Source organism: Tarenaya hassleriana, unplaced genomic scaffold (assembly GCF_000463585.1).
Source record: "Tarenaya hassleriana unplaced genomic scaffold, ASM46358v1 Cleome5, whole genome shotgun sequence".
Taxonomy (NCBI): domain Eukaryota; kingdom Viridiplantae; phylum Streptophyta; class Magnoliopsida; order Brassicales; family Cleomaceae; genus Tarenaya; species Tarenaya hassleriana.
In genome coordinates, this window is record NW_010967707.1 from 6,166,466 (window position 1) to 6,190,280 (window position 23,815).

Sequence of the window (23,815 nt, forward strand, 5' to 3'; positions counted from 1 at the left end):
GGCGGCGGCGACTTGGTCGGACCCTCCACTTCCCCCTTTTCCTAATCCCACACACCCTCCTCAAGCCTCACCTTCATATATATATATATGTATGTTCAGAAACAGAGCCTTTTTTTCTTCCTTTTTCAATATATATATTTATTTTTTTCCATTTTTTAATTCACCCTAAACAAGAGTTGAAGGGTTCGAAAGAGCCGATGTATAGGAGTGGTCTCTACAAGACAACTTGATGTTTTCTATGGAAAGCCCTCGCTTCTTTAGATGTTGTCGTGGACATACCAATTCGATTTGTGGGTTGTGAATGACAAAAATTAGCCAACCGATCGAGCTTTTGGATGTGGGATTATATTTCGAGCTCAGCTTTTTTGGATTTTGTAATATTGTACTCATTTGTATATCGGATTTTAATCTATTAATCGAGTTTTACTAAAAAAAATTATTTTTTAAATATGTTCGAAGTTTCTCTTATGGGTTACTTTTATGTTTTATTAAAATTCGATTTAATATATATATATATGTATATAGTAGTATTCATTTCTATTTTTAATATATATACTTTGTTAAAGCACTTTATAATCTAAATTATCTTATTTAGAGCATCTCAAAACCACTTGTTTGTTGGAGAATATATTCTATAAAAATTAGTAACTTTTTTGTTGTGACTTTTTTTAGGAGTCCTTTTTTTTAATAACCAAATAACTGAATTGAATCGAATTGAATATGATATTAAAAATCAAATGATTCTCTAAAATTAAAAAAATCTGAACACTAGTTGACACCAACGAAAAATAAAAAGTTTTTTTTAAATTAAATTTTTTATCAATAAAAAGTGTAAAAGAACAAGTTTTAATATAAAAACCAAATGGTTAAAAATTTTATGAAACCAAAATAAAAGAACAAAAATACAACCGAATTCAAATTGAAACTTGAATAAATAACCCTAAGTTTTAAGACCTTGACTATTGTAGATAAGTTTATCTTGTAGCGTTATTTGCAATTATAATAAGTAATACAACAACAACATTAACGTTAATCTCAAATTTATAAGAATGATGATGATGATGATGATGATGATGGTCAATTTTCTCAAATTATTTTTCGTATAAAAGTTCTTGTAATACGATAAAAGATTATATACACTTACTACTAAACCAACGCCGTTCTTAATTTTCTAATGCTTTATTCAAATTCTTAATACAAAATTACATTTGTTGTAAATAAATGTATTTATATATCAAAACAGATGATAATTTTTTTTTTTTTTTTGTGAAAAAGCATTAACCTAAAAGCTATTGTATTATTCCACGTGTTACCAATATAAACCAATATATACAGAAAAAACATATTAAAAAGAATAATGTATCCATTTCTGTAGTTCATCATGTTGATTTATCATAGCCATAGGTAACAAAATCAAAGAACAACTATTGTTAATAAAGTCTAGAAATTGTTATCAAAATCAAAATCAAAGAATATATTGTATGAGATTAAAAAATAAGAGTAATTAACTGTAGAATATAAATTATAAACATTATATCAACATTTGGTTAATCAATTAATTAATTGCCATTATTTTTTTGTCCCTCCAAAACGAAGAAAAACAATTTATTTTAATAAATAATTTAAATCTATAATAGAAAGCACTGAATTTTCACTCCGCTTTATTCTCCGGTGAAGTCACCGTTTCCTCCTCTCTTCTCCGCCATTTCTGCAACATTCTCTTCTTCATCAGCTCCAAAACCATAACCCTAATTTCTCTCTTCTTTCTCGGTTGCCAATGGCCCCGATCGATCCTCACTCCTTCACCGACTCCACTCATCCTCTCACCACCCATGTCGCTCTCTCCCTCTACCTCGACTTCGCCATCTCCACCATCCATGGCTCCGCCGTTCTCTCCCTCTCCGCTGCATTCTCCGGCGATCTCTCCCTCGATTCTCGGTCAATCTCCATACGTAAGATCCTAGATCCCAAAACCCTAACCCCTCTCCCCTTCACCGTTTCCTCCTCGCCGGACCCAATTCGCGGCACACAAATCGTCGTCTCCCTCTCCGGCCACTCTTCGCTTCTCATCGTCTATTCTACTTCGCCATCGGCATCCGCGCTCCAATGGCTGTCTCCGGCGCAGACTTTCTCCAAGACTCAACCCTATGTGTACACTCAGTGCCAAGCGATTCATGCCAGATCCATCTTCCCGTGCCAGGACACTCCTGCGGCGCGGATCCGGTACGATGTTGTCATGAACATACCGGGCTCCCTCTCTGCCGTCATGTCAGCACGGCATGTTCGTCGCCGGCAACCGGTACCCGACGAGGCGAGGCTTCTCGATATGGAGTCGCGGTGGTGCGGAGAGGACAGAGCCGTGGAGGAGTTCACGATGGAGCAACCCATACCGCCGTATTTGTTCGCGTTCGCGGTGGGTGAGTTGGGTTTCCGGGAAGTTGGACCCAGGACTCGGGTGTACGCGGAGGCGGCCGCCGGAGAGCTTCTAGATGCGGCGGCGCGTGAATTCGCAGGCACGGAGGAGATGATCGGGCAAGGAGAGAAGCTGTTTGGGGATTACGAGTGGGAGAGGTTCGATCTATTGGTATTGCCACCGAGTTTCCCGTACGGAGGAATGGAGAATCCGAGGATGGTTTTCTTGACGCCCACTGTGATCAAGGGAGATGCTACGGGGGCTCAAGTGGTGGCGCACGAGCTCGCTCATAGCTGGACTGGGAATTTGATTACCAACACTAACAATGAACATTTCTGGTTGAATGAGGTAATGCCCTTTTGATTATAATTCTTGAATAAACATTGGAACAATGAACTGTGACTATGTGAATAATCTTCTCTTACGATTGTGGTTGGGGGGTGCTGAATTACCTGTTCTTGGTTACACTTCTCCAGTTTCTGTATAAAAAATAAAATCGTTTGTGCACTGTAAGATATGCTGATTCCTGAAAATCAATTCTTTCTGCTACGAGTGGGAAACATCTGTTTTTGCTGCAAATGGGAGAAAATGATTTACTTTGAAGAATCCCTGCTTTCAAGTTCCCTAAAAGGGCTTTCAAGTTAGTGACCAGGAACATGGAAATAGTGTTCAAATGTGAATTTACTGCCTCATGTCTACAGTTTTGGATTTTGTTCTTCAAAGAATGTAAATGGAACTGTTATGATAAGGCGGATGTTATCGTGTTATGCTCTGCTCCCCCTGAGGTTTTCTTGGTGAGCTTATGTAGCCGTGATTGCTAATTCAAGTTCATGGCAACAGGGATTTACAACTTATGCAGAGAGGAGAATTGTGGAGGTTGTGCAAGGTGAAGATAGAGCAACATTGAACATCGGCATTGGTTGGAGGGGCTTAGTAGAGGAAATGGATAGGTTTAAAGACAACATGGAGTTTACGAAACTGAAGAACAATCAAGAAGGTGTGGATCCAGATGATGTATATTCCCAGGTGCCTTATGAAAAAGGTTTCCAATTCCTGTTGCGGATTGAACGTCAGGTATTTGTCAGGTTGAGAAAAACCCTCCTCCCTGTTTTTATGTATCCATGAATGTTATGTTGATATGGTAGTTGTCTATTTATCTTGGAGATTTCCAGATAGGAAGGGCTGCTTTTGATGAATTCCTCAAGAAATACATCGATACTTTCAAGTTCAAGTCGATTGATACAGGCACGTTTCTCGAGTTCTTGAAAGCAAATGTCCCTGGCATAGAGAAAGAGATCAATTTAGAGATGTGGACTGAAGGGACTGGTATACCTGAAGATGCATACGAACCTGTGTCAAACATATACACAAAGATCGTGTCACTCGCGAAAGAGTTTAAGCAAGGAAAGATGCCTGAGGAGGACGAGGTTGCTGACTGGAATGGACAGGAATGGGAGTTGTACTTGGAAAATCTTCCCAAATCATGCGAACCTTCCCAGGTAATGTCTTATCCTCCTGGTCTGACCCATTTGAGTTCTTCACTTAAGGACTATGGGGAACTCATCCAAGAATCGGTTTGCTTAACGGTGACACAGATCTTGGCTTTGGACAAGCGCTACATGCTAGCAGAATCCAAGGACTATGAAGTGAAGGTATCATTTCTGCAACTAGCAATCTCATCCAAGTGCAGAGAGTACTACGGCCAAGTGGAGAAAACCCTAAAAGATGTGGGAAGGATGAAATACCTCCGCCCACTCTACACGGCCCTCGTCCAGCCCACAGGAGGAAACCACGAAGAGAAGCTTCTCGCCAAAAGGGTATTTGCAGAATCTCGCGAAACTTACCACCCAATCGCTCAAGGCGTAGTCGAGTCTATCCTTTCTAAGCACCTTTGAACAAAACATAAGTTAAAAAAAAAGGCTCAAACTTTATGAGCATTGTCTTTGGTCAATGTAATAATGGAAATTCCATCTTCCTCAGTTAACAATTCAACTATTTTCACTGAAACGAACCAGCAAGAGTCTGCTCTACTAAGCACCACTCTCATCTTCCAGCTTCTTCACATATGCTTTGAGCACCATTACTACATCCCTCGCCGGAGCTTGCAGAGTACTCACCAGACCGATCGCCGGAGACTGCAAAGCTCCGAGCATCTTCGCGTAAATCTCGGCCCTTGTCGGCATCGTCTCGAGCGCCTTGAAATCGCCCGGACCGTAGAACTTTCCTTCGAAAACAGCTCCGGCGAAGTCATTGTCTTCGAGCTTCCGCTCCTTCTGAAAACTCCGGTAGGGTTTGATCGCAGAGGGGATCTCTTCGGTGTTAACAAAGAGCCAAGCGTTCATGCCCTTCATACACGGCTTGAGGGCTTCCCATTTGGTGCCTTCAATGGCTTTGAAGACCAGAGTGTTCTTCGCGACGAGAAGCCTCGTGGATTCCGGCAGAGATTTCCGGAGATCTTGGAACTGCTTCACCGTCAGGCCCTTGTAGTTGATGGCGGCTAGGAGATGGCAATTCTCCAGGTGGGTTTTCACTGACTCGACGGTTTCTTCCTTCTTCGTGCGGGAAATGGCGCATTTGATGGGGGGGAGGGAAGGGCATTTTGGGGATTTTGAGTTTCTGGGTTTTAGGGTTACGATTTGATGGTGAGAGAGAGGAGAAAGGGAAGAGGAAAAGGAGAGAATTGTGGCTTCCATTGTTGGATGGTTGTGAGGAAAGAGAAGAAGGATAATCGTAGGGCTCGAGAAGAAGATAGCACCGCACCGAAGCTTTTTCCCTTGGTTTCTGATTTATTTATTCTGTCGCTTAATAAAACCAAAAACAGCTTTGAAATAAACTCTATTTTGGATATAAATTGAATAAGCCGAATTGTATATAAACTAAAATTAAATTACATTAATTTCATATTAAATTAAAAATCGAAAAATCTAACCAAACTCAAAAAAAAATCAAAATCGGTATTGCAATAATTAATAAACCCTAAATACCATTTAAAATACGCGATAACGTATGGAATCATCTAATTTTTTGAAATTTTGTATGACCCATATTACATATTATTATTAAATTTTAATCGTTTATATAAAACAAATGTAACATGTCATTGGACGCAATCGCTCGTAAGATACTTTATTGTCTAAGGAAAGAGCAAGAGGCTCAAATTATAACGGGGCAAGAGATATTTGGGCTTTGAATATTTGTGCATTCACGTTTTGGGCTTGGACTCTTATTCATTTTTTTAATATATATTATATTAATAGAGAAACTATTCATTGTTTTGTATTTAATTTTAAACAAGATTTATTAAAAAAATTGAATTTTCACGTTGATGCAATAATAATCATTGAAACAGATGACAAAGACGCTGCTATAAATAAAATTATGTCATTGTAGTTAAATAGAATTGATAAATATCAATTTGGTTGTAACAGTTCTTTAGTAAATAGAATTAGTTGTAACAGTTGGAAATTCTAGAATGCAATTCTGAATCATGAGATCAAATTTTTTAATAGTATTTCATAATTTTTAGTCAAAAAATAAATTAGTTGTCAGTTGTGGACGATTTTTAATGAGGTAAGTTAGAAGAAAGAGTTATATATATATAATTACAAAGAAATATTCAAGCTTTTGGAACTATATATTTGCACGTTCGATTTGTACACATATGTGCTATTTTAATTTTCCATAGATTTGAAAATATCGAAGACAACTAATTACTGAAAATTTATGTCAACCAAACTAATTTAATGATTATAATTATCAGTATGACTTTTAATAAAAATAAATAAATAGAAAGTTGTTATTTAAAACTAAACATAATTAAATACTTGGAAAAACATGTCTTATTCATCCATATCTATATACGAAATGGACAACGTACGAATAGAAATTTACAGATTTATTTTTTCTCTGTGTATTTGAATATATATATATATATATATATATGTGTGTGTGTGTATATTATTTTCAATACATATATATATATAGCCGTCTACTCGCTTGATCTATTATATAAAATAGTAGTCATATTAGCATAGGTTATTTAAATTGTATATTGTCTCATATTATAATAGATTATTTAAGTTTCGTTTATTGTTATTATTATCGATAGATATTTTAAGTTTCAATTGAAAATTTAGTTATTTTTAAATTATTATTTGCAAAAAGGTTATCACTAGATTTTATTATATTTTATATAGATTTGGATGGGATTAAATTTGATATTATTTTAAATTATTATTTGTTAAATTAAAATTTTAATTATTGTTTTATTTGATTTGAATATAAATTTTTTTATTTACTTTTAAAATTGTATCTAAATTATTTTGACATAATTATTTATTATTAAATTCGGTCTAATATATCTTTTTATACTATCACAATTCAAAACATTTTAATGATTTTTTTTTTTGGTAAATGGTACCAAATGTTAATTGATCTAACTTTGGCTTCTGTTACTATATAAATCAGGTTTACAACGCAATTTTTAAATGATAGGTCCAATCTAATATCAATATGGAATTTTATTTATCTTTAAAAAGACCGAATAATTTTGTATATTTTTTATTTTTGTTAATAATAATTTTAGATAAGTTGAGATGATAAGTTTGCTCAACGTAGGACCACCTGACACGAACATCAAATATGCAACGCGACTTATCTCAATGTCCTATCATATCATTAGGGGTAGAACTGTAAATAATGTACTTAAGGTTTGACTTTGACGTACCATATTCGATGGGAATATTTTTCTATATATCTTAGAAATATAGATAGATGTGGAAACCCTAAGTACATTATTATAATTCTACCCTTAATATATCATATATATATATATATGCAATTAAAATTAAAATCAAGAACCCAATTATTCCATTTTCGTACGTATGAACGTATCTAATGTAACACATACGTTTGTATAAATACGTACATATGAGTATGTATAGTGTTACATTACAAAAAAAAATGTATAGTGTGAATATAATAAGTAACAAATACGTAAGCAATGACGTTTTATGAAGCTCCATCGAGAATTTTATACCAAAAAAGGTAAGGACACGTCAGGCCAACTGGATGGGTCCCACCAAACCTTATCCTCTGTGAACGTGGCACTATATGATTTGCTATTGCAAAACGGAGATCTACCTTTTATATAACAATCAAAACGTGAAAGATTATTAGTTTTTAGTGAAACGTCAAATTTTATATTTTTAGTTATTTATTAGAAATTATTTTGATATTATAATATTCTGTCATAGTAAAAATTTGAAGTGTTTAAACAATAAAATTTTATGAATCTAAAATATAAAAAAATCAGTAAAGTTCTAATGGTTTTAAGAGTTTTTTTTTATGTAAATGTAATTATCAAAAAATTAATATATTTAAAATGTATTATTATTTTTAATAGAAACATAGTAATTCAAACAGTGTGATAAAATATGTTAGGAATGATTATTATTTATTTGGAAAAAAATATCATCGTTGTCTTATATCTTTGTCATATTAATATTATTTCGTCATTTTTTTAAAGAAAACAAATAAAAAAAATAGTTTTAATAAATTTAGAATTTTTGTTGAGAAAAAGGATATAATGTTTTTTTTCAAATTATATTAAAAAAAGTATCATGAATTGTAAAGGTACCAAAAACAAAAATTATCATCAATTGCAAAGGTAGTTTTGAAATTATATTATTTCTATTACATATAGGTACCAAAAACGAAATCTAATTTTAATATAGATCAAGACAGAATTTGTCTTTAAGAAATTTTCTCAAAAGATTACTCTATCAAAATGTGATATTTAATCATTTTAAAATATTTTATAAATAAATAATAATGCAAAAGATAATTCAAACTATCCATGCATAAAGCTTTTTTTTGAATTCAAATAATTTAAAAATAGTTCTAAAAATATTAAAGAATATTATATATTCCGATAAAATATCTAATAAGAAACAACAAAACATATAATACTTGACATTTATATTATTAGCTGTTGTATGTGAGTCCGTCAAAATCAATCGAAATTGTGTTGTCAGAATTCAAATTGTTTTTGAAATTTAATGCATCATCGGTAGTGATCTAAATGAATTTTAATATATATTTTAAAAATATTTGTAAAAGTTGTCTCTTTATTTTATTTTAAACCAACTACTTTTGAACTTGTCGATCGATTTGACTTTCGCATAATTATAGGATCATTTCATCATTGGATTTGTGAAATTATATATATATTCTGTAATAAATTTTATATTAAGCACTATATTTTAGTTCATTTATATTTAATGTGAATTATACCAAGTGAATTTTTTCAAACACTAAAATTTGTATCACTAATTTTGAAAATTGTATTCAATTTTTTTCAAATCTTTCTAACCGTATTTTATTTCTCATACCTAAAAAACATTTTTATTTTTTATTTAATGATTAGTTTCAAAACTAGAAATTATTTTGGATTATATATACCAAAATCATTTAAAACTATATTACCATATATCTATAAATAGACAAACTAATATTATTATATATTTAAATTACCAATTTATAATATTTAATCCAGTGAATATTGATATTTTTATGACATTAAAAAAATTCTTTTTTATAATTTTAATTTACTGATTAAATTTTCATCTTAGACCGCGAGAATTAGAATCCGAACATTTTATTGTATCGACAATTATTCTCAATTTTGATGGAAATAAAACTATATAAAAGCAAAACTTACTGAATTTAGACAGCAAAATCGGACAGAGAAAGATACATTCGTAGAATCGTAGGTACTAAAAGATTACCGGAAGAGGAAAGTGGAGATTGATAAAAGAGGGAAGTCCAAGGTTTAGGAACCTACCACTTAAGGAAATGTCTCCTATGATTGGCTTTTCAATTTTTTTATATTATTTTTTTCCCATTTCCCCAAACAACAATTATAACTTCTCTAATCGGACGGTCCAAATTTAACGGCCGACCTCATGGATTGAATGCAATTTGCCCTTTCTTTTGCCTTTGTGAACTGTGAATGTCATAATGCGCCAACTATCACACATATACAAGAGTTGGATTTAATAATATCCCAGTTGCTAATATTCGCTCAAATTTAAATTTCAATTTATATATTTAAGATTTTTAAATTTTAATCAATCGCATTGGTATTCATAATATATGTATTTGGTATATTGTTGATTTGGTTTCTATGTATACGTTTTTTATATGCTTGAAAGTTTTATTTTTATTTTTATGTCTATAAGAATATTGTATACGTATATACATTGGGAAATTTGATCTCATCAATAAAATATTTTTTAATTTTATTAAAAGCTATTATTCTCTAGAAATTTGTGGTCCGCTTGCCTTTTGGGGAAGGGGAAGAGTCGCTTCCCAAAGAAATCAAATCAACAACATACAAAATACAATTTCATGATAAATGTTTTATAACAGTTACCTATTTCATCTACCCGTCCATCACCAAACATTTTTACCGATAGTAAATATGCATATACTACAATTGCATGATAAAAATATTATTCTAATTTCATTTTTGGTTAGATTTAATTTTTTAAAATAAACATCAGAAAATTTCACTTTATTTCACATTCTAGAAAAATTTTAGTTTTTTAAAAATTCATAACGTTATTTTTCTTATTTTGATTAAAAAAATGTGCAACAACTGACCTATTAATATTTACTATTAGGAATCAACATGGTTTTTTCCAAAAACTAAATATTTCTCTCTATACAATAAAGTATTTAAAAAATTATTATTATTATTTTATTATCAAATAAATTTAAATAAGAGCATAAATTTTAAATTTAAATATTAAAAACTAGTAATAAAATATAGTAATATATAATTTTTAGATAATAGATATTTTTTTATAATTCTAATTATTTTTAAAATTACAAGTGATATAGTCTTGTAAATTGGAGGATTTTTTTATTAAAAATGAGAAAGTTGTTAAAATATAAACTTTTTAGTCTTCGATTTATTAAATTTCATTTGAATGTTAATTTTTCATACGTATTGTAAAATATAAAACTAATATGCTTTTTCTATGAGAATGTGTGTGTGATTTAATTTACACTATTTACCACAGCTTTATTACCGCTATATATAATATTGATATTTTATTAATCTAAAATGTAGTTAACATATAAATCCTCTTTTGAAAATAGAAGGTTTACTTATTTCCTTAAGCGAAATCATTAAAAAAAAAACCCGAACAATTAGATATTATTTTATTCTTCTGTTATTCAAATTATATATTATCGAAACATCCTAAAATTATGACTGTAAAATAAAAATATAGTCTATGTAAATACTTACGCTGGTTGCACTATTTTTTTTATATGTTGGGCCAAAAACCTTTATTTTTTGGTCGGCATATCCCATTTTAAGACACTTAATACAACTTTTTTAACATTAATTCAGTTGTTTATACTAATTTATTTTATTATAAGAATGATCATGAGTCATAACATCAATATACCTTGAAGATTTAAAAATGGCTATTGGATTGGAGAAAGAAGACATGCAATCTACATGCTTCCTTTGATGAGATTTGACTTTTGCAGATGAAGAAGAGTTCCAAACCTACGAAATTAAATAACCAAAAGGGGAAAATAAATAAATAAAAAAGAGTGTGTGTGGACAATGCAACATCTACAACTACACCCTCTTTTTCTATCCTCCTCTTGTAACTTTTTCTGCCATTTTCTCATCAACCAAACACCCTCTCTCTCTCTCTAAAGAAAGTACAAGCCTTTCTTGAATCTTCTCTTGTTTTTTGTTTCTCCCTGAAAGTTCCAGGAAATTAACAAAAAAGGAAAGGAGCCATGCACTTGGATCTAAACCTCGACATATTCACCAGCGCCGGCGAATCTCCGGCCGGCGAGCTTCATAAAGGCGACGGAATCGAAGCGGAGAATCCTCTCGAAGATTCGAGAATAGGGTCGGAGGAAGATTCCGGGACATCAAGCTCCTCGGCGATCACGTCCTCCTCCTCCACCACCGGATCAGGCTTCATAAGCTTCGGCATATTGAGAAAAGACGAAATTACCCCTCGGCCGGAATTCTCAGAGTTTCCGGCGATATCGACCGCCGGCGAAAAAGGGTTCGTGTTGGATATGTCGAATGGGAGGAAGTGGCTGAACTTGTCGTCGTGGGTTTGCGACGGCGGAGATAAGCCGGAAACAAAGAGGAAGAGCCGGCGAGGGCCTCGTTCCCGAAGCTCTCCTTATAGAGGCGTGACCTTTTACCGGAGGACCGGTCGGTGGGAGTCGCACATATGGTACGCAACTTATTTCTCATATCATATCTTATAAATAAATATACATATATAGAGAGAGAGATACACGATAATTTTGAATTATTTCGTAATTAAATCTTATAATGTTTGATCTCACTTGTTGGGGTTTGATATTTTAAACCAATCATAATACGATTATATCTCATGTGTATTTCGGGGAAATCATATCGACATCCATCTACTTGAGTTCAACGGCCATGTCGGTTCGTATTTTCTTTAAGGATAATATCATCAATGTTTGGTGAGTGACGATTCGGCAACGACTACTTTGAAATAACTATAAACTCCATTTTGCGAATTCTTTTTTTTTTTTAAATAAGATTAGTGCATATAAATTTTGATTATAAAATCTTATAATGGTTACTTGTATCCATATATATTCCTAATTACTAATATTCATGATTATGTTTTGGCTGATATAGGGATTGCGGGAAGCAAGTCTATTTGGGTAAGAATATATAAGAAGATATGTACAAACCGTTTACACGTGATTCCCGAGGGCGTATAAATATATACACACACGCATACATGTGCTTATGTGTATATCATAAATAAACTATATTATATATGGTTCGTTTGATAATAAGTCATTTGCTTCCTTGGCTCCAAAATACAGGTGGCTTCGACACAGCCCACGCTGCAGCCAGGTTAGAAATTCTATCTTTTTTTTTTCTTTCAATAAATCTATTTTAATATTTTCCAATTTCAAAAATCAGATATCTGATGATGGATCGATGTTATATAATTATAACTTTGATTTCGATATCTCAGAGCATATGATCGTGCGGCTCTGAAGTTCCGGGGAATGGACGCCGACATAAACTTTGGAGCAAGTGATTATGCTGAAGAAATGAAGCAGGTGTGTGTGTATATAGGGTTTGTTTAACTACTAATCCGTGATTAAGTGGCAAAATTAATAGCTTTGGTAATTACTTAGATGAAGAACTTGACAAAGGAAGAGTTTGTTCAAGTGCTTCGAAGGCAATGCAACGGAGGAGGAGGTAGAAACCTTTACAAATATAGCAAGCAATGGGAGGCTAAGCCCATCCAACCTCCAGTTGCTCGTGGCGAGTATGATGATCACTATTCTCCATAATTATATATCTATATATAGTGATTAAACGTTATAATTAAACTTGTTTATTGCATTTTGTTTTCTCATCCAAATTCTTGTGTCTTCAGGCTTTTTGAAACACCCGAAATCGGATATGCGAGTGGTTTCGGGACGAATGTATACGGAATAAGGACATCGTTTGGTTCGTCGAGCAGCCAAGGTATTTGGTTTCTGTATCCTATAATCTCTCTTAAATCACCACATGATATCAGTTGATTTGTTTAAGTATGATAATATCTTACGCCCTTGTCTTTGATTAGGCGATATGGAGCAAAACCTCGAGCTCAGCCTCGGGCTTTTTCCTAGAGCAAGTAGAACCGCTAAAGCGGAACCCGGGGGCGGGATAGAACTTAGCCGAAACTATATGGGAATTATGGAGGCTAGGTGTGACAATCCTGCGCTTTTGGTTGGGATCTACCCCGATATCCTCACGAACAATCAGGTAAACGTGTTCAACCATATTCGGACGGTTTTCTTACCCTATTGGTAGGTAATATATACCAAATGAGGTTGAATAAATGCAGAGGGTGTTCGAGAAGAGAACTAAACGTGACGACGACAACAACAACAACAACAACATGGGCGGTTGCATCAGAGAGATGGGTAATGGAATGAATGCAGCATCATCACGATTCTCTTCCTCATCAGCATCTTCTTCGACCGGCCCTTACCTCCCTTCAAGCACAAGAAATGATGCTTCATTCACTACACAAGTCGAAGATTTGAAACTCTATACCCAAAAAGATCACTAATTCTATATCTATATCTATATATATATGTATGTGTATGTATGTACCCTGAGGTTTTGCATTAAAAGGGTGATTCATACAAGAGTTCAAATAGAGTGACAACAAGACAAGATGATGAGTGTCACGTGAGAAACAACATGACGAGAGTGAAGCTAACGTAGATAGATCGTTTTCTCCTCCTTTTGGGTTGAAATGTGTATCATCACATAATAAAGAGAGAGAGTCAAAACAATGGCTTGGACCGATTCTTATTCCATGAATTCTATGTTTTTCAAACTATATGTTATATAACGCTTTGTGACTTCTTTAACTTGTTGAATAGATACATTTTTATTCGCAAGAACTTCGTACCGGACTATTTTAATGGGTTCACAATATATGATTTTATGGGCCTTTCCCTCGTTTTTATGGGCTTTTAATGGGCCACTCACTATCCCTCGTTATTATGGGCCTTCCCCTCGTTTTTATGGTGTCCCTCGTCTTTATGGGCCTTTCGCTCGTTTTTATGGGCTTTTAATGGGCCACTAACTATCCCTCGTTTTGATGGGCTTTGAATTGGCCTTTTGCAAAAAGCCTCCTATGATTCGGACTGGGCCATTAGAAACAGAGAGACAGAACCCCACACTATTTACAAAAGACCTCTTCATCATATTTTGTTTACTCACAAAATAAGTAGTGTTTTTTTTTTGCAATGTGCAAAAGATCAAAGAAGAAAAACCAAACCACTTCAACAGGGAGTGTGTTTCCTCTTCATCACCTGTCGATGCCTTCAATCTTGTCTTCGACCTGAGAGTACAGCTCTCTCAGCCTCTCGATGTTCTCGGCGGACGTTTCCCAGTATCCGCGTCCGTTCGCCTCCAGGAACGTCTGAAGCATCTTCCTGAACGAGTTCGGGTTCATGTTCATCATCCGGTTCAGTATATATTCCTAATTACTAATATTCATGATTATGTTTTGGCTGATATAGGGATTGCGGGAAGCAAGTCTATTTGGGTAAGAATATATAAGAAGATATGTACAAACCGTTTACACGTGATTCCCGAGGGCGTAGCAGCTTTGTTCTTGCGTCGAGACGGACTGTTTCAGACAGTGTCCTCACCTGCGATGCAGTTGCGGAGGTTGTTCTTGTTCCAGTTCAGGACAAAGAGGAAAAAACAATCAATCAAGGGATTATCAACTCACTCACCTGTGCATTTGCTGTCGTTGTGTCAGCGATGTAAGCGCTCGGCTTCTTCCCGTCTTTCCTTAGGTTCTGAACAAGGTTTGTCGGGTCGGAGTCGAAGTAGTGGCTAACATCAGTGAGGGAAATCTCGGAAGAATCCAGGTTCTGGAACGTGACATCGGCCGTGCTTAGAGCCATCTCGAAAACCTGTCTCTTCTCGGTCATTCTCGCTTCCCAAAGAAATCAAATCAACAACATACAAAATAAGCTGCTTCTCGTCATTCCACGAGGAGTTTTCGACGGCAAGGTTGATGTTTGATGAGTATGATCCCGAGGCATTGGAGAAAACACGAGTCGCAGCCTCTCTGACGTCGATTCCAAGCTTCTCAGCTTGCTCCAACGCGTGTTTCCTCACGTAGTTTTGCTCTACCGGCTCGTCTAGTTCGGCCACCATCTTAACCGCTCGGTCAAGAAGGTTCATCTGCAAGCCGAAACAAGCTCGATGAGGCAAGAAAACGAAATGGTTTCATCCTAAACGATGAAGGAAATGATAAATACGGCAAAAAAATGATATGATTGCTTTACCTGATTGATGAAAAGATCACGGAAGACACCTGAGCAGTTAACAACGACATCGATCCTAGGCCTTCCGAGTTCTTCAAGACTAACTGGTTCAACTCGGTTAACCCTTCCAAGCGTATCTGCAACCGGTCTCACCCCAATCATCCACATGACCTGAGCCAGTGACTCACCGTAGGTCTTGATATTGTCGGTTCCCCAGAGAACGAGCGCGATTGTCTCGGGGTATTTTCCACCATTCTCGATCTTTTGTCTCTCGACCAACCTGTCGACGACGATCATCGCGCTCTGCATAGCCGCCGTGGTGGGAATAGCTTGAGGGTCTAATGCATGAATGTTTTTCCCCGTCGGTAAGACCTTCGGGTTCCTAATAGGGTCACCTCCGGGACCTGGCTCGACGTATTTCCCTTCCAATGCTTGTTTAAGACTCCCAAGCTCGTTGTCCATGACAACCAACTTCAGGCACTCCCCGAGAAACATGAACAATGTTCTGAGTTTCTCCCTGTTTGCCCGCGCAAATTTCGTGTCGGACAGGTACTGAACCCAAGGCTCATTGATCCCGAACCCGAGGATCGACGTGAGCTTATCGGACACATCCACTACCTGACCTTTGCTGTTCGTTGTCCTCTCGACGAAGGAAGTAACCGCTCCTCGTGAAGTCTCGGTGATTTGTCTCAGAAGCTCGACATCGCTCAGTATACCCTTGTCGCTGCCTCTGTAAACGTCCTCTATCTCCCGTCCAACAGTCTCAGCTAATATAGAAGGGAGGGATGAAATACCTTCCTCGGGTCGGTCCAACGCTGCGATATTGACCAGTGTAGCAACAGCTTCCATCGCGGATGGAGGCTCTCCAATGACGTGAAGCCCACAAGGCAAGAGCCGAGACTCGATCTCCATAATCTTGGCATACACTTTTCCGACCACGAGATCTCGGTCCTTTGGTGCAAGCTCCTCTCCTTCTTCGGGTAGCTCCACGTCTTTATCGAGATTGCATTGTCTAGCCGTGCTTATGATAGAACTCACGATCTGCTGGCCGCGTCCCGTGTCCTTGAGAGACTGGTACGACGAGATAAGCTCGCTTAGTTGTTTCAGCCCTTTGTATAGACCGGCATTTTCGGCCGGAGGAGTCAAGTAGCTAATGGTGTTTGCGTAGCTTCTCCTCTTAGCAATGGTAGCCTCCGAGGGGTTATTGGCTGCATAGTAGTAAACGTTCGGAATGTTTCCGATGAGACTGTCCGGGTAACAAACGTCGCTCATCCCGACCTGCTTCCCGGGCATAAACTCGAGCGAGCCATGGGTTCCAAAGTGAAGAACCGCATCAGCTTTGAATATTTTTTCCACAAACGAGTAGTAAGCAGCGAAACCGTGATGCGGACTGGCTGATTTGGAGAAAAGCAGCCTCATGGGATCGCCCTCATATCCGAAAGTCGGTTGGACACCAATGAAAACATTACCGTACTGTTTCCCGTAGACCAGAAGATTCTCCCCGTCCGAGTTCAGATTCCCAGGAGGTTTCCCCCAGTTTTCTTCCAAGGCCGTGGCATACGGAGTGAGGCTCTGATACTCACGGACTCCCATTTTGTAGGCTACGTTAAGGTTCGGGCTACTGAACTGAGCCTCCTTGTCGTGGATAATCTCCTCGATAAGAGCCTCCGAAGTCTCAGGAAGGCCCTCGAGGTTGTAACCGTCTCTCTTGAGGTCCTTCAGCACCGAGTAGATAGAAGCGAAGACGTTAAGGTATGCCGCTGTTCCTACATTTCCTTTATCCGGTGGGAAACTGAAAACTGTGATCGCTAGCCTCTTCTCCGTCTGCACGCGAGCAGAACAATTTATCAGAAAATGCTCGGAAAAGTTCATACAAGGCATAGAAGCAACATGAATTCGTTACATTTCAGACAAAAACACGACATTCTACTGTAAATCAAATAAACAGCTTCGAACACGACAGAGACTATTCTCGAAAAAAAGCCGATACTTGTATCGAATCACTTTCGTGACCATGTTCGGATCAAAACCCTATCTCGGGTAACTGCTATACATCTAAAAGCGATCAAGACAAAAAGATTATGAACATAATGCATATACACTCACTCAAGAAAGTTAACTGTCGTCAAAAGAACTGGTACTGTAACTCCCCCTACCTTAGATTTTTTCTTCAACTCGCCCCACCGGATGGCTCTGGTGCAGAGTTGCTCGACTCTCTTGTGGAGTGCGTGCGATTTCCCTACAACAGATTTCGTATTTTCGGATCGAATTCCGAATGATTGCGAAAGAGAGATGTTCGCAATTACTACCACAAGAAAGCCGACAAGAGATTTCGTATTTTCGGATCGAATTCAGACCAAATCTCTAATCTTTAAAGCCCTAAAGCTGTAAGAAGGACACATAAGTAAAGGGGGTAGTTGCCTGTTCTAGGATCACGTCCGGCGAAAACAATAGGCTCCATTCCACCGTCGAGCTCGGGGAGAGCGACCTGCAAAGCCACCTGTATCGGATGCAAACCCAAAGTGCTGTTCAACCACTCCTCAGTGGTCTGAAACACCAGAGGCAATGCCACAATGTAAGGCACGTCAAGCTTTCTAAGCGCCTCGACTGCTCGAGGATGGTCCTGTCTGGCCGGTCCACCGACGAGAGCGAACCCTGTCAGGGAGACGGCCGAGTTGATGAAGGGCTTTTTCGTCGAGGAATCGATGAAGTACTTCTCCACCGGTCCTGAGAAATCTAACCCTCCCGCGAAAATGGGGATGACCTTCGCTCCTTTTGCTTCCAGCTCCATGATCACAGCCACGTAATGGCTCTCGTCGCCTGTCACGATGTGGCTTCTCTGCAAGACCAGTCCGATAACCGGAGCGTCTTTCCTCTTGAGAATCTCGTTGGTGTCTCTCCTGGTGTCGTACCAGTTCATGTACTCCTTGACATCGTCGTACATTGTCGGAGCCAATGGATGCCAGATCCCACTGTCCAGGAACAGGACTGGATCAGCGTACTCGATCTTCGTCCCCTTCAACGCGGGAACGTAAGATCCAGAGACCATTTTGAGGAAATTCTGCAAGTTATCAGGGGACCCACCAAGCCAGAACTGAAGACTCAAGATGTAAAGCCGAGCATCTTGAGCCTTGTCGCTCGGCAAGTACTTCAAAACCTTGGGCAATGTCCTGACAAGTTTCAACATACTGTCTGCAAACCCTGCAGATCCTTGTTTCTTCCTCTTGAACAGTTGAAAGAAGGGCGATTTCGATTGTCCCAATTGAGACATACTGAAAGATCCGAGCTTGTTGAGCCTCATTACCTCGGGCATTGAAGGGAACACAAGAACTGCATCCATCCTGTCTCTCTCCTTCTCCACTGCAGATTTCACTTTCAGCGCCAATTCCTCCACGAAAATCAGAGACCCGATGAAGATGTTCGCGTCCTCCAGATCCTTGCAGAAGGTCTTGTAAGTGTTCTCGTCGCGAAGCTCTTCGACCAAGTAACCGACGACGCCGAACGATGCGAAATTGCATGTCTGGTTGAGAGATTGTACGGCCGCGGTGAGAGAAGACTGGTACTGAGCCTCGAGGACGACGTAGACGATCTTCACTGTCGGTCTGTTGTCGTCTCTCTTGCTGGGGACGATCCGGCGAACTTCGGGAGTTGTCTGAGTGAAAAGACCGTTGCCCACCACCGCGCATTTCACTCTCTTCGAGGATTTGAGGTTGTTTGATCGAGATTTCTTGGGTAAGAATGAATGGAGGAAGTACTGTTTCTGCGAGAGCGACGAGAGTTGCTCAGCTTTGGAAGAAGATAAAGTGAACGGAGAGTAAACCAGAGACGCCATTGATGAAAAGCTGAGAATATACAGTTCTTGGATTAAAGATTGAACTGAAAAAATAAACAAGGGAGATGAGAAGAGAAGGGAAGATTCTCCTTCAACTTCTTCTGGGTCAAGTGGAAAACTCCATTGTTGTAACGCTTCGGGAGAAGTGAAATAGAAGAAGGAAGGCGTTTGAGTTTCGAGGTTTAGTGGTGAGAGGGAGGGACACGTGGCGAAATGGGTACGCGAGTTTGGGATTTGTGGATTCTATTACTCTAAGATCGTGTCGCGCTGTGCGTGTGACTGTGCAACAAAGACAAGGAACTCTTATCTATCTACGGAGGACAATGTGATGGAGTTTGATGAATTCTAATTGGCTGATTGAGATTTTCCATCTCAAATGCCCAAATAGGCAGTGAGGATTGTTGGGTCGGAGATATTTTTATTTAAGAAAAATAAAGATTTTTTTTTGGGTGTACTCGAGATTGCTTTTGTAGATTCTTTGTGGTGGTTGTTGAGTGCCAAAACGTCGATATTGTTATTATTATTATTGTTTACTCCGTGCGGTGACAATGGGGCTAAATTCCGTGAAAATTTTGATTTTTGGGTGATTATTGTTAGGGTGGATTTCATCTGTACACCAAATTGAAGTAATTGAATCCTTATTGACGATTTAATTCAAAAAAATTTAGAAGAAGAAAAAAATTATTGCAACTTTTTTTTTTTTTTAATTTGGATCAGTTGCAAAGCAATCAAAACACTCACAATTTGATGTTTCTCCCCCACGACAAGGGCACAAAAGCCGCAGTTTATGACACAGAAAACAACTTCTGCGATAACCACAAAAATACTTTAATTCATACACAATTCACTCACGAAGCTACTCGGTTTTCCACAAAATTGCAGACCCAAAAAGACCAAATCCACCATTAATACATGCAGCCAATTTGATAACCGACGTAATGGTTGGAAAACCATTTTAAAAAAAAAAATCTATTGAAAATTGTAATAAAAAACACCACAAACTGCTTCATTTCCCTCCCCACGTCTTTCTGCTCCGGCACTCGTGTCTCTACCGCTACTCAAGTCTCTGGGAGATCCGATGGGTGTTGTCCTTTGTTGTCCTTGCTCTTACCCCACAGGACCAAGTATATCCCGAGAACAATCACCGCTGCTCCAATTACCCTATAGGATTCGGAACCATTTGAGTCTCAGACGAAGTATTAGTTCTGCATTTTTCTTGGGTGAATTAGGGCATACCTTCCTAGGTACATTGCTTCCGAGAACACGAAGGAGCTCAGAACAGCGACGATGACCATGTTTAGCGGACTAAACGCGCAAACAAAGACAGGCCCTCTCTCCTTCCCCACCCAGCCGATGACGTAGTACGCTAACCCTGAGACAACTCCCTGTGCAATACGCACGAAAACCGCCCGATCAACACGGCGGGTTTATCGGAAATTTATCTAGGACAGACGGGAGAATATCCTTACCCCGTATACGAAAGCTAGCAGTCTCACATCGGGGTGAACCTGCCACACTGATGTGTTGTTCCTCTCCCATACCAGGGCCATTATATGGGCCTCCACCATTCCAGTGAAGCACATAAGAGCTGCTAGGGAGAGCTCAGCTGGGTATGACTTCAGGATCTTTGCCTGCAAAAGTGCAAAAGACCCGTGTGTTTTGTGTTTGGCAGGTTGCTTAGGGCACAAGCATTCTTTTTGTTAGATTGAAACTGATGATCCTTCAAGAAACTAACTAGGTGTAAGCTGGAAGTTTGTTTTTACCGGGGAGGTGATGGATGAAGTCTAACCTGCAAAATGAGATAACATGACCAACTGAAGCAGCTAGCGACGAGCATCGTTGCTCCTCTTCTCGTTGTATTGGTGTTTTCCCATTTGATCAATACAACTTGCGTATCTATTTTACATCGTTGTTCTATCAGTTTCATTTCAAAATTCATTGTTATGGGTCACAAGAAAATTTGTCGGGCGTACTTCCTTGTTCCTGCTTCAAATTTAGGCTTTTATTGTGCCACTAATGTGCATTAATACGCACATGCTTATAATTGTTGGAGAATCATGTGTTCTTTATCTTCTGTCATAGTGTGCTAGTAAAATCTTATTTAAAAGCAACGAAAAGCACATTGACAAAAATCTTGTGTGGTAATTCTTTTTAGCATGTGTTTTGTTTCATTTTCCAGTATGTCATTCGTCTCTGCTCTCATCCAATGCCGTAATTGGCGTCTGGATTCTTGTATTTTCAACAAAATTTACTTACATGTTGATAGGCCTTTGACGCTGATGGCATGGACATGGAAATTGATTTATCAAATCTGGGAACAGTCAATACCATGTTTGCAGCATTATTCAGGTGAAGTTAAGGTCTTTTAGAATAATTTTTAGTCTTTACTCTATTGGCATTCTGCTACTCATTCGTTCTCTTGGCATATCTTAACATTCAGCAAACTAGGTGTGCCTATCAAGACTACAGTATCTGCTAATGTTCTTGAAGAGGCAATGAATGGAAACGTCACAGTTCGGCCCCTTCCTATTGGTACAGCAGTTAGTGGGAAGGTCTGATTCTTCTCATTTGCATATTCTGCATCTCATTGTTTTTCCTAGTGTTCTTTGGACTTAATTCATCATCCGGTACGATACCAGGTAGAGAAGCAATGTGCCCATTTCTTTGGAGTGACGATAAACGAGCAACAAGCTGAAACAGGGATCGTTGTTAGAGTAACATCATCTGCACAAAGTAAATTTAAGGTCTTCCCAGTAATACCCCTTTCTGGTCATGTTAAGAAACCCTCCTGTATTCTGTATATGATCCTTTTCTTTTGCTATTATTTACAAATGTTTCTCACCACCTAATTTTGAATCTTTTTAATTCAGTTACTTTATTTTGAGCAAGAAGCAAATGGTGGCTACGGATTGGCATTACAGGTATATACTACTCTCTGTAGATGAGAGAAGGAAGTAGTTCCTTTTGTTTCGTTTTCTTTTCTTCTTCTCTTAAACAGCAACAATGCCTCTTGTTTTTTACTTTTTTCTCTCTCACATTTCAGTTAGGTATTTTGTTGGTGACTGCATAATAGCATCGTTGTATTCTTCTATCTATGATAAGGTGCTACTTAATCTATTCAACTGTTTCTTATTGGTCTTCCACGGTGCAGGAAGATAGTGAAAAAACAGGCAAGGTGACATCAGCCGGCGTGTATTTCTTGCATTTTCAAGTATACAGAATGGATTCAACTGTAAATGCGGTCTGTTAGCTTTAACCTGTTTCTCTTTAATAAATAAGCCAGTCATCTCAGAATATCGAAGACGTATCAATTACACATGTCACTGTGCAGTTAGCTCTAGCCTAGGATCCTGAATCAGCATTCTTTAAGCGGTTGGAAGGTCTTCAACCTTGCGAGGTTTTGGAACTTAAAACCGGAACTCATATATTCTCTGTTTATGGTATGGTCTCAAATATTTATTTTGTCCCTTTTCCTGATCACTGAACTTAATCTAAGACTTTAATTTAAACTGATTGCACTGTATTACTTTTTCAGGAGATAACTTCTTTAAGACTGCAATCTACACAATTGAGGCACTTTGTGTAGAGTCTTACGAATATACGACAGTGAAGTTGAAGGAGATTGAAGCTCAGATCTTGAGTAAAAGAAACGAGTTACGACAATTTGAGACGGATTACCGTAAAGTATATTCCCATTTTTCGTATTCAAAAGATTTTAGCTACGTATTGGAGACATACGCCCTGATGTTCAATTATTATCCTTTTTACAGGCATTGGCACGCTTTCAAGAAGTATCCAACCGATACACTCAGGAGAAGCAAGCTGTATGTCATTGACAATTCATATTTAATGACCCTATTATATGCGAGGTTTCCTGATACAGATCGGGTTCTGCAATAACATATGATATATTTTGGAGTATTTTTGTTAAATGGCCTGTAGAAACACAATCTATTCGAAATATAGATCTCTTCAAAGATTCAAGACTGTTAGCTATACATGTCTTGAACTTGGCCGTCCTGTTTTTGCTAATGCTGCAGGTCGATGAACTGCTAAAGCAAAGAGATGCCATCCATTCCTCGTACACTGTACTGAAGACACCGAGTGGTCAAAGTGTAAGCAGCAACTTGAGTAATGGAAGTAATAGCAAAATTCCGGGCAAAGATCCAAAGGCAGCTGATAGCACGGGAGAAGAAGGCGGTTTAGAAGGAAAAGACAGATCTAAAAGGAAATGGTTTAACTTGAACATCAAAGGGTCAGATAAAAAGCTTGGTTGAATTGAAGAAAAAAAAAGGTACTTCTGGTCATTTTGTTCGTTATGCTTCTTGAAAAAAAAAACAATTTTAATTCATTCGACACTGCAGTGATTCGGCATGTTTGTGTTTAGCCTTTTTTTCTGCTGGTTCTGACCACTGGTGATGCTGTTATATGTGTGGTTCTTTAGTTGGGTCCGTGTACTGCAGAGGTTTATGTTGCAGCACAGAGATTATAGGGTTTATGTAAATAAAAAAATATCTTTTTGAAGGAAAGAAAAAAAGACATCGGGCTTTTTCAACGTGGTTTTTTTTTAATAATACGAAAGTTACCAGATTTTCGAGCTAATTAGCTGAATTGAGAAAAAGTTGTCTAATTCCTTACATTCATCTGATCTTGTGTTAATGTGTTATTGTTCTTTCATGTGT

The 23,815-nt window shown here is 37.6% G+C and overlaps 6 protein-coding genes and 1 pseudogene across 7 annotated transcripts in view; 4 read left to right on the forward strand and 3 right to left on the reverse strand.

Annotated features, from left to right (window-relative positions):
* Positions 1-408, forward strand: part of LOC104827312 (probable protein phosphatase 2C 38) — a 4,116-nt gene extending 3,708 nt beyond the window's left edge. The window contains exon 6 of the mRNA XM_010560475.1: positions 1-408. Coding sequence (XP_010558777.1) covers positions 1-45 — 45 coding nt within the window. The 3' untranslated portion in view covers positions 46-408.
* A 1,254-nt stretch (positions 409-1,662) lies between these two features.
* Positions 1,663-4,414, forward strand: LOC104827314 (leukotriene A-4 hydrolase homolog). Its single transcript, XM_010560477.2, has 4 exons — positions 1,663-2,761; positions 3,254-3,487; positions 3,586-3,912; positions 4,009-4,414. Exons 1-4 carry the CDS (start codon positions 1,778-1,780, stop codon positions 4,306-4,308), a joined length of 1,845 nt encoding a protein of 614 aa, XP_010558779.1. The 5' UTR covers positions 1,663-1,777; the 3' UTR covers positions 4,309-4,414.
* Positions 4,321-5,185, reverse strand: LOC104827313 (50S ribosomal protein L10, chloroplastic). Its single transcript, XM_010560476.2, has one exon. It carries the CDS (start codon positions 5,104-5,106, stop codon positions 4,444-4,446), a length of 663 nt encoding a protein of 220 aa, XP_010558778.1. The 5' UTR covers positions 5,107-5,185; the 3' UTR covers positions 4,321-4,443.
* Positions 5,186-10,961: 5,776 nt separating this feature from the next.
* LOC104827315 (ethylene-responsive transcription factor RAP2-7-like) lies at positions 10,962-13,835 on the forward strand. Of its 2 annotated transcripts, none has more exons than XM_010560478.2 (8): positions 10,962-11,694; positions 12,135-12,160; positions 12,329-12,359; positions 12,484-12,571; positions 12,650-12,783; positions 12,895-12,986; positions 13,087-13,268; positions 13,351-13,835. In XM_010560478.2, the coding sequence occupies exons 1-8, from the start codon at positions 11,240-11,242 to the stop codon at positions 13,576-13,578; spliced, it is 1,236 nt and encodes a 411-aa protein (XP_010558780.1). In that variant the 5' UTR covers positions 10,962-11,239; the 3' UTR covers positions 13,579-13,835. The 2 variants fall into 2 exon arrangements, with proteins under 2 accessions (XP_010558780.1, XP_010558781.1); XM_010560479.1 differs by lacking the exon at positions 10,962-11,694 and adding an exon at positions 11,714-11,953.
* A 348-nt stretch (positions 13,836-14,183) lies between these two features.
* Positions 14,184-19,317, reverse strand: LOC104827316 (magnesium-chelatase subunit ChlH, chloroplastic). The gene is given in 7 exon segments (XM_010560481.2): positions 14,184-14,578; positions 14,580-14,674; positions 14,762-14,968; positions 14,970-15,218; positions 15,323-17,125; positions 17,458-17,540; positions 17,723-19,317. Coding segments are annotated over 7 exon segments (4,098 nt in total). The 5' UTR covers positions 19,134-19,317; the 3' UTR covers positions 14,184-14,328.
* Positions 19,318-19,958: 641 nt separating this feature from the next.
* On the reverse strand, positions 19,959-20,978 carry LOC104827317 (WAT1-related protein At5g13670-like). The gene is made up of 4 exons (XM_010560482.1): positions 20,923-20,978; positions 20,603-20,764; positions 20,370-20,518; positions 19,959-20,294 (listed from the first exon to the last, which is right to left on the reverse strand). Exons 1-4 carry the CDS (start codon positions 20,968-20,970, stop codon positions 20,192-20,194), a joined length of 462 nt encoding a protein of 153 aa, XP_010558784.1. The 5' UTR covers positions 20,971-20,978; the 3' UTR covers positions 19,959-20,191.
* Positions 20,979-21,001: 23 nt separating this feature from the next.
* Positions 21,002-23,688, forward strand: LOC104827318 (annotated as a pseudogene).
* Positions 23,689-23,815: the final 127 nt, after the last annotated feature.